Raw genomic sequence first — 16688 nt, 5'->3', positions numbered from 1 at the left:
GTTTGTGTGTTCGTGAGGGAGAGCAGAAGCTCGGAAACTCCAGCCTCAACGTTCTCGCTAAAGTGACGCCATGTCATGTGACACAGTCTTGGCAATCACATTCCGTCGTCGGCCTCTTATCAAAAAACACTATACCCCTTTACAACCTATGAATTCAAGAGCCGCACAAGATTCGTGCTGTCAAAAGATGGAATTTTGGAGTGCCAGGCCGCCGGCAAAATCATGTGCCCGCCAGCTCTTCCGTTTTGGGCAAGCCTGGCTTCGCCATTGAATGCTAGCGTCAAGCTTTGACCGCCAGCCTGGTCCGTCATGTCTTAGGCGACTACAGGTTTCCCAGCGGCTACGCAATCTGCTGATAAACTTTTCAGCTGCCAGTTCTGAATGGTAATTGCTTCGCATTTGCGACTGTCCGGCCCTCCCTGCTGCTGGAAAGGGATATGATGGCGGTTGAGCGGAAAGTGGCTTGGGTGACACGAGTCCCGCAGTGCAATCGCTTCGCTGTGCTTTAACTTGATTAGACATAAGTAGCTCGTTTAGTAATACCAGGCTTCAAACCCAAGCGTGAACTGAGAGTGAAGGCTGGAATCGGATGCTCCTTCAGCCCTGCGTTCACCGGAAAGTTGACTCTACAAGAAAAAGTAGATTGGGAGCAGTTCTAGCTGCGTCAAAAACGATGATTCAAATCTCATGCGATTGGATAGGCTATGAACGAGGGACGAATGCTAAGAAAGCGACAAGTGCAACCTGCTTTTTTTACTCCTTCCACTCCACCCAACTTGCTGCTGCTCAAAGCCCTTTCAAAGTCTCTGCATCTTTTGGCCAGATGTGGCATTCCATGTAGACTTTCAAATCCCCCGCAGCAACGTGCGCCTGGTCCAAGAAGTCCGAGAAACCCTTCTCCTCATCGAATCTGTATAGCGTTAATGATGTTGAGTTCTGTGGCATGGCCCAGAGTTCGGTCGCCCAATTGCCCTTGAGAGGATCATCAAAGAGGACTGACCTGAATGCATAGTTGCCCTTCTCGTCTTGATGATCCCTCAGCCATGCCGCGACCTGCTGTTCGATAACAATTGCGGCGTCGTCGTTGTTGACCCAGACTTGGCAGTTCTCATTCTCCAGGTTGAGGTTTTGAGCGCTAGGTTCAGGAAGATGGTTGACCAGGCGCACAGCAATCGTAGCCTCGCCGTCATCAGTAGACATGCGTGCAGGAGAAGGGTACTTCGAAGAGCCAAGGCTCATTGATGGGAGTAATGGCACTCGCGAAGGTGCGATCTCGCTCGAACGAAGCACTTTGCCCACCTCAGCCACCGTCTTGACGTTCTTAAATGCGGGAAGCAGTTGATAGTCGCGATGTAGAGGCACGGCTTCGGCTTGTGTGAGATCGCCGACGCAGAACTCGCCGAAATTCCAGACGGCCAGCTCACGAAGATCCAGGAGACGCTTGCTCTCATCCAGTCTCGCCGTCAGAGCGTACTCCATCGGAACCTCGCCTTTGGCGTCGTCTCCTATTTGGTCACCTGTGTCACCAATTCGAGCGTAGAGAAACTGTTTCGGCCTTGGACGAATGCGTTCAACAATATCCTCTTGGTGTGCGGAACCGAGCCAGCTGACACTGATGGAGACCACGATCTCCAGATCCTTTCCACAAAATGCAATGGGATGTTCGAAGAGATCGATGAGCAGGCGTACACGCTTGACGTAGGGGTTGTCGGCGTCGAGATCCACTGTTCTGTTGTTGCTTCCAAAATCGAACGAGTGCACGACCGTTCTGAACCCGACGCGAACTGCTCTGCGTTGAGAAGCTGTAGTCGATGGCCCGGCAGCCGCTGCTTGCGGATTGCTTTTTGGTCGTAGGCGATGCTTCGAGCCCAGCCTCTGCTGTCGTTTGAGTTTGAGGTTGACTTGTTTCTGGACCCTATCGCGCACGGCGTCCAGAGTATCGGTCATAGAGATCGCCATAAACGAAGGAGTCCACAGCTCCTCGACATATCCTTCTACATCCGCTTCGAATTTGAAGTACAGCTTTGCTATCCAAGGTACAGTCGTCTCTGCTTGTCGATCGATGTGGACTTGAATGCTTCTGTTGGCCGGCGACATGCTACGAGGGTCTTGAAGAGGTCGTCGCGTGGTGCAGTCTTCATCGCTGAAGCGGAAGGTCAGCTTGGATCCCTCCTCGGAGCGGAAAGAATCGGCTAGTTCGTCATGCAATGCCTGGCAAGTGGTCAGTGGAATCTTTATTTGGCAAAACTTTCCTAGTACCTCCGCGTCGGTGTTGCGGCAGCCAAGTTTTGCGTGCACCAGTGTGCCGCACAGTCTGAATTGCCAGCGTTGATCCGTTGCGGAAAAGTTCTCGTGATCTAGGAATGGAATTTTGGATAGGGCGCTTGGATTGACATTTGTACTCAATCTTCCAGGCTGCAGAGGAGAAGCATGAAGATCTGTCGAGAGGGAGCGAAAAAAGACAACGAGAATTGTCTCGTAAGAGGTCTCACCGACTCAAAGCTGACCACCGTAGAGTCGAAGCTGGCGAACACAATCTATCACGACATGCAGAAGTTTACATACATGTCTATCGCAGTCGAAAGCGGGAACATCTGTCTGCCACTACATGTCTGTGACTGGTACGCAATATTCGAACACCATAGCTTGAACCAACGCCAGCAGTTCAGACAGACAGGCAATTCTATAACATTCATAGCATGAGCCATGTCTGGTATGCCAAGTGTGCTGCAGCCGAAAGCCAGACAGAAAGTTGTCAGAGCGTTTTGTAAGCGTAGCCAGGTCTAGAGAGTCCAAATGGGCTGGTCACTTTCGAGTTCTTCCCGTTCTCGTAGGATTTGCACCATAGTTATGAACCATGTGGATGGTCTCCAGGTTGCTCTTTTATGCTGTCAAGGTCGCTCAACTTTCAGTATTACTGTGGGCAGGTCGGAGTCCCTTTGCTTTTCGGGGCGGGTGCCTTTCCATGTTGAAGAGCGCATTGTGCTACATGAATCAAGCTACAGGCTCCAAACTATTTTGAAGCCACTGAAGCGAATGTAGGATATGGTAAGGAGTCACAGAGACTGGCTGAAGGAGGTGAGGTTGGAAACAGATGTGTCACGTGCCTGTTGCGGAGATTCGGAGGTGTGGTCTGTGCTCTTCAATGTCGTCTTCGATGCAATAACTTTGGTGCATACCGTTCCCACAACACTGCGAAGATTGGACATCCACGACTTCAACTCTCCTTCAAACGATCGTCCATTCGCTCGCTACAGGACGAAGTAATGAACTTCACTCCTACCGACGCAGCTCGCCCTTTCGTCTTTTAGTGCTCGCAGCATCGCCACGGCGTGTGGCATGCTAGAGCGAGCGACCGCATGCCTCAAAGCCGGAGCCCGAGACTCTCTCAAATGTGCTCAGCAGGCGCCCCGGAGCAAGCGCAGGCTTCATTCGACATTCTGGGCTCATGGCGCTGGCGGCCTCGACTTGCCCCCGTGGGCAGTGTCCATGCCTCCAACACCTACCGATTTGCCTCTGAAGGACGATAGCACTGGCGCAAAGCAAACGTCATGCTCACGGAGTCCTCCTTGTTCCATATTGCCTCACGATGGCGTTTTCCTCGACTTCTTGTATCCTCCCCAAGCATTGGCGTGGCTCCACCGGTCTCAGGCACAATGCTGCGAGAGATGGGAGAGGAGGAACGCAAGAAGATTGCCGGAAGGGTTTGTTCAAGTACCAAGGGGATACTCCGTCAGATCGTACGCGAACGCGTCTGCAGCGGCTGTCAAAGGTCAAAAACAAGACAAGAGCAAGAATCCATTGAATGGCGTGGCTGGCATCAATGGAATCGATGCGGTTGAGGAGCATACGGACCTGCATGATAATGCGCAAGCACAAGCGGACCATTCAGTAAACAGCCTTGTCAGACAAGAACCCTCTGATGGGCAATACAGCACAGGACCGGGACCCGACCCCGACGAGTTCGCGGATACTCCAGGAGAGCTTGCCGAATCAGCAGTAGACGAGCCCGTCGTTGATCCTTACAAAGCTTTGCGCGACTTGATGGCCGGTCGGCGAGCGACTCGGGGAACAGATACGACAGGCCAGGCCTGGACTCTTTACATGTCGCTCAACGACGAAGAGAAGCAGGACACAAGTCTCAAGACTCGATTGTTGATGTTCTTCGCTGCACAGGGAAACGATGTGGCTGATGCGCACTGCATTTCTCTCTACTACGCAATCCCGTTGAAGGACAGACAGCTACCTATCTACCAGGCCACTTTGACAGCTTTCCTCCGGCGGAAAGATGTTGAATTTGCGTTAGGGCTGCATAAAGAGGCCTTGGTAAATACCCGAAACGGCCATCACATTTCGAAAGAGCTTTTCAAACATGCAGTCGAGCGTGGCCTTTGGAACATCCTGCTCCAAGTCGAGCATCACCACGTCGAGGCATGTGAAGAATCCGGGCAAAAGAGCCAGCTAGACATGTTCTGGCTGAGCGTTTCAGAAACGCCGGACCTGCTCGATGCGTCGACGCGTCTGTTCAACAAAATATGCCAATGGCGCAACCGGAAGATCAAATCGGACGAGCAAATGGAACCTTACGAGATCCTTTGCGCCAAACTGTCCGAGGAGGCTCTTTGGCAGGTTCTGCAAGCCCCGTGGCACGAGTACATACCCAGCAAGAACAAGAAGCTCTATGATCTATTTCTTGCAATTAGGCAATGGAACCCCAAAGCGCCAAAAATTCTCGAGGAAGCGATGACGTCCCTGCTTGGACAACTGATCAGTGAGGACCATTATGCCAAGGCGTACAACGCTGTTTCTTATCTTTACAAGAGCTATCGACAGTGCGGTATACCCCGTGTACCTGAGTGGATGCTCCTTTCCCTGTTGCAGAGAACGGTCCTGTATGCGGGGAGCTTGCGGACATTGAAAGACCAAAAGCATACCATCAGCGTGCCTTCACTTGTCTTTGATTGGGAGAAAGACCACGGTAAACTCAGCGCTGCTGGCATCCATGCACTTATGTCGTTTTACGCCAGAACAGGCATGCCGAATGAACTTGAGGAATGGTACGATCGATTGTGCCAACTCTACCCAGATTTCAGTCATCGAAAGGACGTGCTTTGGACGCTGATTTACGTACATGCACGGAGAGCCGATATTCGCAAAGCCACGGAAACATTCAAGGATGTTGAGAGAACGGCCAAATCAAACGGGGAAGAAGTACAGCTCAAATGCTGGAACACATTGATCCATGCTTACGCCCGCGTGGATGATCTTGAAGGGGCTCTGTCCACCATGAAGGAACTGATGGCTACAGGCATTAGGCCCGATGCATACTCCATGCAACCAATCGCCGAGCTTCTTGCCCGGCGCGGTGACGTTGAAGGGGTGGAAGATGTATTGGAGCAATCTGACGCGCTCGTCGAGGGAGAGCGCTCAGCGCCATTGATCTCCAGCTACATACAAGCTCTGGTAAACAATGACCAGCTTGAACGGGCCACTCAGGTCCTCGAAGAGACTATCGAGCAAATGAAGGCGGGCGAAGTCTATGGCTCGCTCACGCCCTGCTTCAACATTCTGATGACGACGTACGCGCTTCGGCGAGACCTTGCTGGGACAATGAAAGTCTATCGATGGATGCAGGCGAACAGTACCCGCACGAACGCATTAACTTATAGCGCGCTGATGCAAGCGCTCATTCATCTTCGACAAACAGTCGGTGCCAGAAAGATCCTGACTTCCGTGATGCCGAAATTGGGGCTTCGGCCTACCGGCTTGCATTATGCCATCATCATTGCTGGGTTTTCCAATCAGGGAATGTATCAAGAGGCGGTTGACTTCTACACCAAAATGCGCCACCACAACATCAGACCAACCTTGGCAACTCAAAGGACTTCCTTAAAAGCTAAGGCTTTGCTCGAGCAGAAGCTGAAAAGGCTCTCTGGCGAGTCTGACGAGGCAGCGCCTCTCCAGGAGGTGATTGCGGATCTACAAGCCGCAGTAGAATCTCGTGATGGATCTGACATCACATCCAAAGACCCTGGATTCGGTTATGCCTCGTACGACCTGGGACGAGCCTCAGCTGTCTACATCGATACTGTCATGTACATCCACGGAACTCGTAGATGCCTGGAGGCCGTGGCTGAGATGTTCCGCCTCTACAGGGAGCAGCACCCGGATCAAGCGCAAGAACCGCCACCAATGCGAATACTCACTGCTCTTATGAACGCGCTTTTACACGCGAAAGAGTACGCACAGGTGGAGCTCTACTGGGAACTGGCAAAGCAGCAAGCCGATTTAATCGCGCCCAGCCAGACTGTTCCAGACTTTGCACCACCCACAACTACTCCTCAGATCTCAGAACCTGAGAGGTCGTCGCCTCGTGGCAATGTGCTCTTGCCTTCAAGCGATGGGGACACCGCAGAGATAGGCTTTTCGTCCGCACGCGAGACAACAGCAGCTCAACCACCTCAGATCATCCGTACCAAGTCAACGCCGAATGTCGGACCAAAGCCAGCATCAGCTCGCAGATACATTCTCACCAATGCGTTTCGTCATTACATTGATAGCTTGTCTCGAACAAATCGCGCTGTTGACATGGTCACGGTCTGCACAAGATTACTCAGCCAAGGCTATCGTCTGGACAATCATGCCTGGAACAAGTTAATTGAGCGTCTCTGCACGGCATCTCCGCCGCTTGTCCTCCTGGCATTCACACTCACAGAGCGCTTCCTCATCGCTGAGTTCCCTGGCTGGGAACGATGGTCCAGTACCAAGTTCACTCCCAAGCCTTCAGCGCGAGCCCAGCGGCTGCAACACATTCGCGCGAGATACTTGCCACCCGATGCGCTCATGCCGCAATACCATACCATGGTGCGTCTTGCAGCCGCATATATCAATTTGCGCCGCACCGAAGCAAATTGGGGCACAAACCCCAGGCGCAGCCGAGATCAGATGCAGCGTTTGGTGGGCAGTATCCAAGAGGTACGCGCACGAGCCCCGACTACCCTGGCGGCTGTTCAAAACATGCCGCAGGTCAACGATCAAGTGCAGGGCAGGCTTCTCAACTCCTGATCAAGAAGGCGGCCAACATGCTTCGAAGCACATTGTATATAGCTGTACAGTATCATGAACATCGCCGTTCTTGTCACACTCTTCTCACATTGCGTGAGCCCATCTGTCAATGCTGACCAAGCGCAATGTCCAATCATCTCGGCCGCACGTGCCACCGTTGTTGAACCTCACTTCGAGAACGCGTTGCGACCATTTCTCTCGAAAGCACGATTTCTTGTTGCAATATGTGTCTTCCTTAACACAACTCACCAACAGCAGATAGATGTTGCGGGAGCATATCTGGCTGGAGCCCAGATCGATTGGCGTCCGTGGATTGTGGCGTGCATCCATCTCGTAGCTGCAGCATCCCCGTATCTCTTCTTTTCCGGACGAGATTTTCGAGCAGGCTTATTCTTTCGCTCACCCCGACATACTTCAGAACTTGATATCACTTTGCCTCATTCTTGAGCCTCGTAATCCCCAACGAGCATGTCATTGAAGCCGGTCGCACCAGCCTACGCGTCCGTCAAGTCCCGATAACACTGGCATGATGGGCGCAGATACGCCACCGAGTCCGCGACCTTCCACCTCAGCTACGCTCAACAACCCGCCTTCGAGACACCGGCACGCTCATGGAGATGGGATGCACGATGATGGACACTGGCATCGCCACAGCGGGCCTCTGGGAATCCATATCCATCATCCGCACGCCTTCTTTGAACGACGCCGGTCATCTAGACGTCAGTCTTCAGAGAGGAGGAAATCTTCCCTGGCTATTCAACGCGTGCATACGGGCGTCAAGTGGTGGAGGTTCCATTTGAGGGACTGGAATGATGAGGACGAGCAGGATTGGTGGTTTGCTAGTACAGCCATCCCTCTCTTGGCGGCTACGATCGGGCCTTTAGCGAATGTCCTTTCGATTGCGGCTCTGGTGACTTCGTGGCGCATGTGTCTGGTTACAGACATTCCTCATCAAGACGCAAGACAATGTCTCTGGAACGGCGATAAGAACTCTCTGGGACAGCAGCTTGACGGACAGGACTTTGCAGACCCAAGGTGGTGCTATTGGATGAACGTTGCCAGCCTTGTCGTTGGCTTCGTTGGGAACTTCTTCCTGCTTTGTAACTTCACTAACAGAATTCGCTACATTATCGCCCTGCCGGTCACGATATTCTGCTGGTATGTTGCTACTGGAATCTTGATAGGGATCACGGTAGCCATGCAGATGTGGGAAGCACCTATCCGGCCTCAGCAGACTTACACTCAAGGATACTGGTACGCTGTCATTGCGGCTTGCATGTATATGATATGTGCGATGTTGCTGATGGTCAACATGCTGGGCTATTTTCTTGGCCACTACCCTCAACACTTCACGCTCACGGAGTCTCAGAGGACTTTGATATTGCAGACGATGTTGTTCTTCGTCTGGCTCGCTGGAGGAGCGGGAGTTTTCTCCACGGTCGAAATGAAATTCGGTAATGGGGATTTCAAATGGAGCTACGCTAACGCCCTATACTTCTGCGACGTGACTATCCTGACCGTCGGATTTGGAGATTTGTATCCAACGAGCAACACCGGCAGGGGACTGGTAATGCCGTATTCTGTTGGAGGAATCATCATGCTCGGTCTGGTTGTTGCTAGCATCAGCAAGTTTGCAGCAGAGCTTGGAGCGGAAAAGGTCATCAAGCGTCACGTCGAGAAGGCCAGAGTCAGGACTACAGAACGAACGATCACCACTTCTGGCGAGTTTGATCGTCGAGAGGAATTCCTCAACGGACAGAGGCCTACCATATCTGCACCATTCGATCCGAGGGATGAGTCCAAACCCAAGACCATCGGATTCAGCGGTGACACAGACCCGAAGCATACCACTGTCAAACGCAATGTCACGTTTGGACAGCTGTCGAGAGTTGGGAGCATGATAATTCACCCGCAACGACGGGCAAGCCGCAAGCCGAAGTTATTGTTACTGCGAGAGGAGAAGGATCGCTTTGATGCTATGAGGCGAATCCAACGTAACACAAGTCGGTTCAAAAACTGGTCTTCCTTGTTCTTGTCAGTCTCAGCTTTCGGACTTCTGTGGTGCATCGGAGCGGTCGTCTTCTGGCAATGTGAGAAGAACACCCAGGATATGACCTACTTCGAAGCGTTGTACTTCTGCTACGTCTCACTGCTGACCATAGGCTATGGAGACCTGTCGCCTAAAAGTAATGCTGGGCGGCCGTTCTTCTTGGCATGGAGTTTGATCGCGGTACCTACCATTACCATCTTGATCAGCAGCATGGGAGACACGATCATCAATCGATTCAAGAACTGGACTTCTGGTGTTGCTGACTTCACAGTCCTTCCCCAGAAAGGCATCTGGCGTACTTTCTTGAATAGACATCCTTTGTTATTGCGGTGGCTTACAGAGCGCAAACAACGTCGTGACGAGCGCAAACGTTTGGAAGAAGGATTCCAAACTGGACCTGCTCCTGAAGAGGATGAGCCGCCAACTATCGACGACTTAGCCAAGGAAGAGCCGACAGATCGAGAGCTCGCGAGGAAGCTAGCGAAGATGATCCGAAAAACAGCAAATGATGTCAAGGAGGGTACGAAGCATCGCTACTCTTATGAAGAATGGGTGGAGATCACGCAGCTCATTCGCTTCACGGCAAAGAAGGAGGGAGAGACTCTCGATGAAGATGAAGAGGCAGAGGGTATGGTTGAATGGGATTGGATCGGTGAAGATAGTCCGATGATGGCTGATAAGAGCGAGGCTGCCTTCGTTCTCGACAGACTTTGTGAGAGCCTATCGCGGTATGTAAGAAGGATGTCTAATCTGGTGCCTGATACGGAAGTCGAAGAGCATGCCTCGGCGGATGCGAGTGTTGATGATGTCGGGCCGAAAGATGAGAAGGGGGCGGCGGATGAATCGCTTGCTGTCTCTGGCGGTATTCAGGCAGTTGTGGACAAGAACGAGGGCTGAGACATGCGTTCGGACCTCAAGCTCTTCGAGGAAGTTCTTTAAGGTAAAACGGACACGCTCTTAGAGACGGACATTTATCTGACGGCAAAGTCTCTGGCCAATCGTCGTCGTCGAGTCCTGCTTCTGACTACGCAGCCTGTGCGGACGACCGCCGCTGGCTAAACTTGAGCTGCTTTCTCTCGAGCACACTCAGCTACCTCCCACCGCCAACTACCGACTGCTCAGCTAGATCAAGATGCCGAATTACAAGAACGACAAGAGGCGCGTGATCAACGCCGGACCGCCCATCATACCTACCAATGGCCCCAGCTATCCAGCTGGCATCGAGGTAGCCGAGCTTGCTATGGCTGACAACGAGATCGCCTTTTCGCTCCTAGTGCTCTTCTGCTCCAACATGCGACTTGATCTTATGAGCCAGATTCAACGCCTTCACATTCCTGTACGGAGTCTCCGATCGCAAGACGCCTTCGAGGTAAGCAGATCGAGCACCGTCGGTTGGCGTGTTTGCTGACAGAACCTCATAGAACGCAATCAACGACAATGCACGATGGGGTCAGCTCCGGCAATACGAATTTCCTTACGACAAGAAGACCCGTCGACCGATCGACAAAAAGCACCTGCGATACTTCCTCCATGCCCACGAGCCGAACAAGATGCGCTGCCTGCGGGTCCTCAAGCTGGAGGACTTTCTGACAGGTGGAAGCCACGAGATCAAGGAGAAGAAGCCGGAGGGTCTTTTCTATGTGCATGTATACCTCGCCGACGGCGTCGATATCAAAGCTGCTAACTCTGGGCAATACTTCGGCGAACCTGAGCTGCTTCTCCCTCAGGAAGTGGATGCTGGAGCACCTCACGACGACGATGTTGTCCGAATTGTCACCAACCAGCCTGCTGCAACCAACAGTAACGCTACCTCTTCGTGCCCAACCGCAGCGGCCGCTGCTACGCTCGTCGAGCATCAAGAGGAGGTCAGCACATCCTCGCGGGGACTCATACAGCAAGATTCTTCCATCACTGCGCCGAACGAGGTCGTTCCAATCCTGGAGCGAGCCGCCAAGTCACCAACCCCTGCATCGCTCGTCCCAGACATAGGTCGTCCTTCTTCTCCATCACAACCAGCTCTGCCTGCTACCACTCCCGCTCCCGACGATCAAGAAGAGCTACTCAATGACCAAGATACCGTCATGGCTGACGCAGAGGATGAGACCAAGGAAGAGACGGCCCAAGAGAACACTCTTCCAGGGAACCGGCCACTGTTCATCAGGATTGGGACTCTTCGACTGGACGAGCACAGAGATGAAGTCCCCACAGCACGGGAGTACAAGGAACGTGGCGATATTCCCATGAAGATCGTAGTCATCCCTGAAACCACGAACTATCCGACGTCAATCGAATACTACGAGGCCAGCAGTTGGAGAATCAACGGAACTGCCATTGCGGACTATGACAACCGCAAACTCATCCCTGAGCAGACGCTGAGAACGCGAGGTTTTCAACCTGACCCTCTTGTCAAGGCCGATTACAAGAAGAACAAGCTGGAGGAGGCTGTAAGGCGTGTCGTCAAAGCCAAGGAAGAGGGCAGGTCGTCCTCAGGCGAGAAGGCCGCCCCCTTTCGGACGGTAGCGCAGGATGTGCACTTCACTTCGACTGCGAATCCCATGGGAGGCTACGACAGCATGGAAGAGGGCGCGAACGGAGACCAAGACGTGATTCCCATCGTCATGGCAATCATCAAGAAGCAGGGCCAAGGACCGCAGACGTGGAGCAACCACGTCCTCGCCGCCCTCGACTTCCAAGACGACCTCAACGCGGTCCACGACTGGGCGACAGCAGCCGTGGAGGTTGATGGAGGCATCACCTTGAAGGCCGCCTTGGAAGCCGCTCAAGGCGCTGCCGGGTCGACCGAGCTCTGGGTCCTCCCTCAGATCTTCAACCCTGACGAGATGAGCGAGAGAGCCACCTACCAGTGGACGGCCGAGGCGGGCCTTGTTGCGCAGGACTGGCTCGATGCGGAGGTTTGGAAGAAGAACGGCCGCGGCCTCTACCTGGAACTTCACATCCTCGATCGCTCTGCGAACGACTCTCCATGATTTGCTCCGACCAACATGTCGAGCATCGACTTGGTGGCTCGGTCGACTGGGGATCGCTGGGGATGACTGTGTGTGTGGACATGTTGTCGCTTCGATTCGCTCTCGTGTGAGTGAAGCACAATGGCGGCGGAAAGAACGCAGTAGCCTTCGTTTGTAGCATGCAACGCGGCGCTCAGCGCGCCTTTCTCCCACAGATTGACTTGTCCTGTTGATTGCTACCAGCGCGTTTGAACTGTGAAAATTCCTCTTCTCCTCAGAGGGCGGACCAACCGTAAGTGGCAATCCCTAACGGGCGGCACTGAAGTGAAGGTGTCTCGTGCGTTGCTGTCGTTTTAGCATGTGCTTGCAGACTCTCTCATCTAAGGAAACTTCGTGGTCGCTAAGAGGCATTGTTATCACGTTGATACTAGCGACCTCTCCCTAGATGAGCTTAGGAGAGAGTGACAGACGCCACTGTTAGAGACCTGCAAACGTCTCTGTTAGGATGAAAAGAAGGACACCGTTAAGAGGAATGTTTAGGCGCTGATCACGGCATCGACGTAAGGTATTTTGTGCATACTTGTCCCTAAGCAGCTAACAGAGCCTTGGCTCGCCAGCCAGGTCTATCTTTAGCTGGTAACCTCTCCCTGAATGACCCTAAGATCATACCAGCCCCTTCGCTCTATAATGATAGCCATGAAGCACGAGATGACGGCATCTCAAGCGGCCGTGTTGCCTTGTCCATGCGCGCTAGCACGGTGGTTCTACCACTTCGTTTCCTCAAACCTCTTCGATGCTGCTGCGTTCCAAGCTACACGGGGTCCCGGACGTGGCTATTGTCTCGGTGAGGGTGCAAAGCTCTGGGGCAGTTTCGTAGGGCTTCGGTTTCCAGCTACTGCTGGATTGTTCATAGTGGCGGAACTGGTAGTGCCTGGAGTTCTCGGTCCGGGAGAGAAGGCGAAGTTGTGGACTGGTGGCAGCTTGCTTGGACTTATTTGTGCTGAGTCTGACCCGACGCCATTGTCGCTTGGTATCTGCTGTCCCCTCCACTCCACCGTATCCTCTAAGAGCAGCTCGAAGATGGCGTCCTTGTGGTCGATAAGCATGTCGCTGATTGTATCGCTACTGCTTTGCTGGGTGTGGCCGAATCTCTTCCTTGGCTTTCGGACGAAATCTGATTGCCAGAAATGGTGGTCGCGTGCTATGAAGACCATCGAGTGTTGATAGTACCAGCCTGGTAGCATGTCATTTGTCGCTGACTTGCAGGACATGAGACCCACATCGACTACAAAAGAGATTGTCTCTGTGATCAAGCTCTGCGCCTGGTCTTCGTGTGACTTGATGAAGTTGATGATGGCAGCATGCCCGATATTGGTGCCCATGAGAAAGACGTGTGTGGGATCGTTGAGCTCGATGTGATTTTCCCATAGGTATGTGAGAAGCATGGTAGCTTCCCGAGTCCGGTTTTCCACGCTGTCGTTATCATTGTGCTCTTGTCCATCAGCGTCGAATGCTGTGACGTGCTTGGGAAGATTGACGTCGATGACGGCGAAGCCTTGCTTGACTGCCCAGTCGACGTAGGTCTTCACAGGGTCAGTCTTAGTTCACGTCAGCCGTCTGTCTGCATACAGCAGCAGCACAGTATTGTGGAGGGACTTACCAGCCATGTGTTATGGAGCTCGACCTTACCCGTCCTCGGATCTGGGGAGGCAATCAATTCGGGCGGGTCGTGAAGGATAAGAAGAAGAGGGCGAGATTCAGAGTAATTCGATCTGTAGCATGTTAGTTAGTAGTCAGGATTAGGCAGGTCCATGTGATCAGTACTTACGTGGCGAGCACTTGATTCTCAAACTCCTTTGATATCTGCTGTCTGTGAATGAACAGTGGTGTCATCCTGTATTCATCGAACAGAACCTCCGCCTGCCAGTCTCGCACTACATTATGCATGCGGACGCCACGAAGTGGACCAGAAAGTTTCGTTGAGGGGTCCTTTGGATGGAGCGTCTTCCAGAATCTGCTTTGCTGTCGCAAAACACGCTTGACATCGTCCACACCAGATTTCGTGGGCTCAGTATCGAGCAGTCGGTCAGGTGGCTCCCCCATCAAAGTGCGTGCGACTGCAGTGGCAGACCGGGCTATGGATTCCAGATTGTAACCGCCTTCCAGACACACGGCGACCTTTCCGCCTGCTAATGACATGAGCATGTGCGTCATGTGGGCATAGCCGGTAGGCGTGACCTCGCATTTGCCAAGCATATCGCCTTTGGCAGCGTCGAAGCCGGCTGCAATGATCACCAGATCTGGGTTGAAATCGGTCGCAATTGGCATTACGACTTGCTGGAACGCGTATATGTAGTCCGCATCTCCCATGCCGGGTTTTGACCATGGGATGTTGACATTGAAGCCCAACCCTTCGCCTTCGCCACAATGGAGGTGATCACCATAGGGACCTCTCTTGTCGCGATATGAGCACTCTGGATAGAAGCCTCCATTCAGATGGAGGTGTACTGAAATGTACAGAACATTAGGGTCGTCATAGTTGGCTTGCTGAATGCCGTTGCCGTGATGGACGTCCCAGTCCAGTACCAACACCTTGCGGCATTGGGTGCCGAATTCTCTCTGGCAGACTTTGAGAGCAATGCTGACATTGTCGAAGAAGCAAAAGCCTTTGGCATCCTCTCTCTCGGCATGGTGGCCGGGAGGACGAATGACTGCGAAAACGTTCTTGACTTTCCCCAGCACCACAGCTCGGCAAGCCTCGATCGCACCACCGGCAGAGAGCTGGGCGCAATATGGGGTGCTGCTTGACAGGTAGATCGAGTCATTCATGTGCCCAGGATATTGCTGTTCAACTTGAAGTTCTGGCGCGCTCATCCCGCTTAAGGAGCGAACCCAGTTCCAGTGATCGACAGTATGCACGAGGCAGACCTCGTCTTTCGTCACTAGTCTTGTATCTATTCGACCCATGAAGTAGTCGCCGATTGGTCCTGAATCATCCTCGCGCCAAGCAAGACCAGCATTCACGAATGCCTCGAAAATGGCATGGATACGCCGTGGGTCCTCTGGATGCAAATCGTCCTCTGATGGCTCGGCTTCAACATGGAATCGCATCCGCACATCGTAGACAAGGCCGGTCTGCGATGTCGCATAGGGCAAACTTGAAAATTTGGCTGGTTTTGGCCCATCCTTTCTAGCAAACACCTTTGTTTGGTCTTTTGGCTCCGCGTCCCGGCGAAATCCAGGGCCTTTCAATACAGGCGCAAGTAAAGCCTGCGTTCGTGGTGACGCTGCCGTAGGAGGTGCGGTCTCCGTTGCGTCAAGACTCAGCTCCACCTTGAGAGTAGAGCCAGGGACGATCGCTGCTTGGCCCTGGTCTTCGGTGGTCTCCACTACTTCGCCGTCTAGCATCAGGGTATCTGGGTCTGATTCCATGATGTCGTGATATGAAGTGAAGGTAGCAAACAATCTATTCAAGTCGTGCCCTCATCATGAGGGCAGCATTGGCTGATGACCTAGTCGACCTGGCTCGGTGTGCACTGTTCACATGTTAGCACAACTTGAATCGCGGGATCTTGGATGAAGACGACTTCTCGAAACGCCAAATAGCCTGCGCTTGACTTGTCGTAATCACAGCAAAGTGAGGGCAGAAGGGAGAGAAAAGTGATGTGAGGTAGTGGTGCCTCACATGTCCTTAGCAGGGTACTTACCTGGTAGTGGACTGCAAGCGACGTGCGTGTAGGATAGCTCTTGCGCAGAGTCGCGTCTCTGTTCACGAGCAGTAGCAGGTATAAATAAATACCACAATTTTGGCTGTCGAATGTTGTCCGGCGATATGGTATTCGTGGAGGGATCGCGCCTTGAAGTCTTGTAAGAGGGTATCGTGTGTCGTGAAGTAGAGGAGGCGGCGTGTGCTCGGAGATGGAATGTAATAGCTTAGCGCCAAATTAAGGTTTGATTAGGTAATATTACACGAGCTCACTCCCTTTCTTAACAAGACATTAAAAGCTATACATTCGTCTCGTCCTAAGTAGTAATAGTTTAAATATAAACTATTATAAGAAATTATTAGATAGTATAGTCTAGATAGGTAGGCTAAAATAGATATCTAAAGTATTAATACTAAGAGTTATATAACTAAGAGGAGCTTATCTCTTTTTAGTCCTTCTACTTCCTATAACTAACTAATATAATTATAACTAGGTTAGTTCCTACTATTATTTATTAATTTAGTTACTTCTACTATATTTAATATTTATATAAACTCTATAGAGTAGTTTTAGCTTAATAATATAAAAGACTACCTTATACTTAATAATATATTCTAGGTAATTAAAGATAATAAGTAAACTCTAGCTTTATCTTAATAGAGGGAAGAGGAGATCCTATCTCTTATAAGATCTTATTATAACTCTATATAGAAGAAGATAAATATAAAGGTAAAGTACTATATTAGGATCTATATCTATAAGGATAATAGAGAGCTAATAACCTTTAAAGCTACTATAAAGGGGATATAGAATAGACTAAAGGACAAATATATAATAGTATATATAGTAGATATAATAGTACTTATAGTTTAGTATATAATATATAGAATAGAGGAATAG

At 51.8% G+C, this 16688-nt stretch overlaps 5 protein-coding genes across 5 annotated transcripts; 3 read left to right on the top strand and 2 right to left on the bottom strand.

Moving 5' to 3' along the window:
* Positions 1-786: 786 nt before the first annotated feature.
* M409DRAFT_55936 (uncharacterized protein) lies at positions 787-2708 on the bottom strand (the record flags this gene model as incomplete). The annotated part of the gene is made up of 3 exons (XM_033813139.1): positions 787-2211; positions 2493-2523; positions 2566-2708. The coding sequence occupies 3 exons, from the start codon at positions 2706-2708 to the stop codon at positions 787-789; spliced, it is 1599 nt and encodes a 532-aa protein (XP_033665921.1).
* Positions 2709-3094: 386 nt separating this feature from the next.
* Positions 3095-7065, top strand: M409DRAFT_67345 (uncharacterized protein; the record flags this gene model as incomplete). The annotated part of the gene is made up of 3 exons (XM_033817355.1): positions 3095-3131; positions 3347-6365; positions 6399-7065. 3 exons carry the CDS (start codon positions 3095-3097, stop codon positions 7063-7065), a joined length of 3723 nt encoding a protein of 1240 aa, XP_033665920.1.
* A 632-nt stretch (positions 7066-7697) lies between these two features.
* Positions 7698-10012, top strand: M409DRAFT_67344 (uncharacterized protein; the record flags this gene model as incomplete). Its single annotated transcript, XM_033817354.1, has 2 exons — positions 7698-7828; positions 7867-10012. The coding sequence occupies 2 exons, from the start codon at positions 7698-7700 to the stop codon at positions 10010-10012; spliced, it is 2277 nt and encodes a 758-aa protein (XP_033665919.1).
* A 235-nt stretch (positions 10013-10247) lies between these two features.
* M409DRAFT_24416 (uncharacterized protein) lies at positions 10248-12102 on the top strand (the record flags this gene model as incomplete). The annotated part of the gene is made up of 2 exons (XM_033807234.1): positions 10248-10484; positions 10537-12102. The coding sequence occupies 2 exons, from the start codon at positions 10248-10250 to the stop codon at positions 12100-12102; spliced, it is 1803 nt and encodes a 600-aa protein (XP_033665918.1).
* Positions 12103-12914: 812 nt separating this feature from the next.
* Positions 12915-15513, bottom strand: M409DRAFT_55934 (uncharacterized protein; the record flags this gene model as incomplete). The annotated part of the gene is made up of 3 exons (XM_033813138.1): positions 12915-13679; positions 13742-13853; positions 13910-15513. 3 exons carry the CDS (start codon positions 15511-15513, stop codon positions 12915-12917), a joined length of 2481 nt encoding a protein of 826 aa, XP_033665917.1.
* Between the last annotated feature and the right edge of the window lie 1175 nt (positions 15514-16688).

This window comes from Zasmidium cellare (assembly GCF_010093935.1).
Source record: "Zasmidium cellare ATCC 36951 unplaced genomic scaffold M409scaffold_23, whole genome shotgun sequence".
NCBI classification, from domain to species: domain Eukaryota; kingdom Fungi; phylum Ascomycota; class Dothideomycetes; order Mycosphaerellales; family Mycosphaerellaceae; genus Zasmidium; species Zasmidium cellare.
This window is presented reverse-complemented; position numbering and strand designations above follow the sequence as displayed.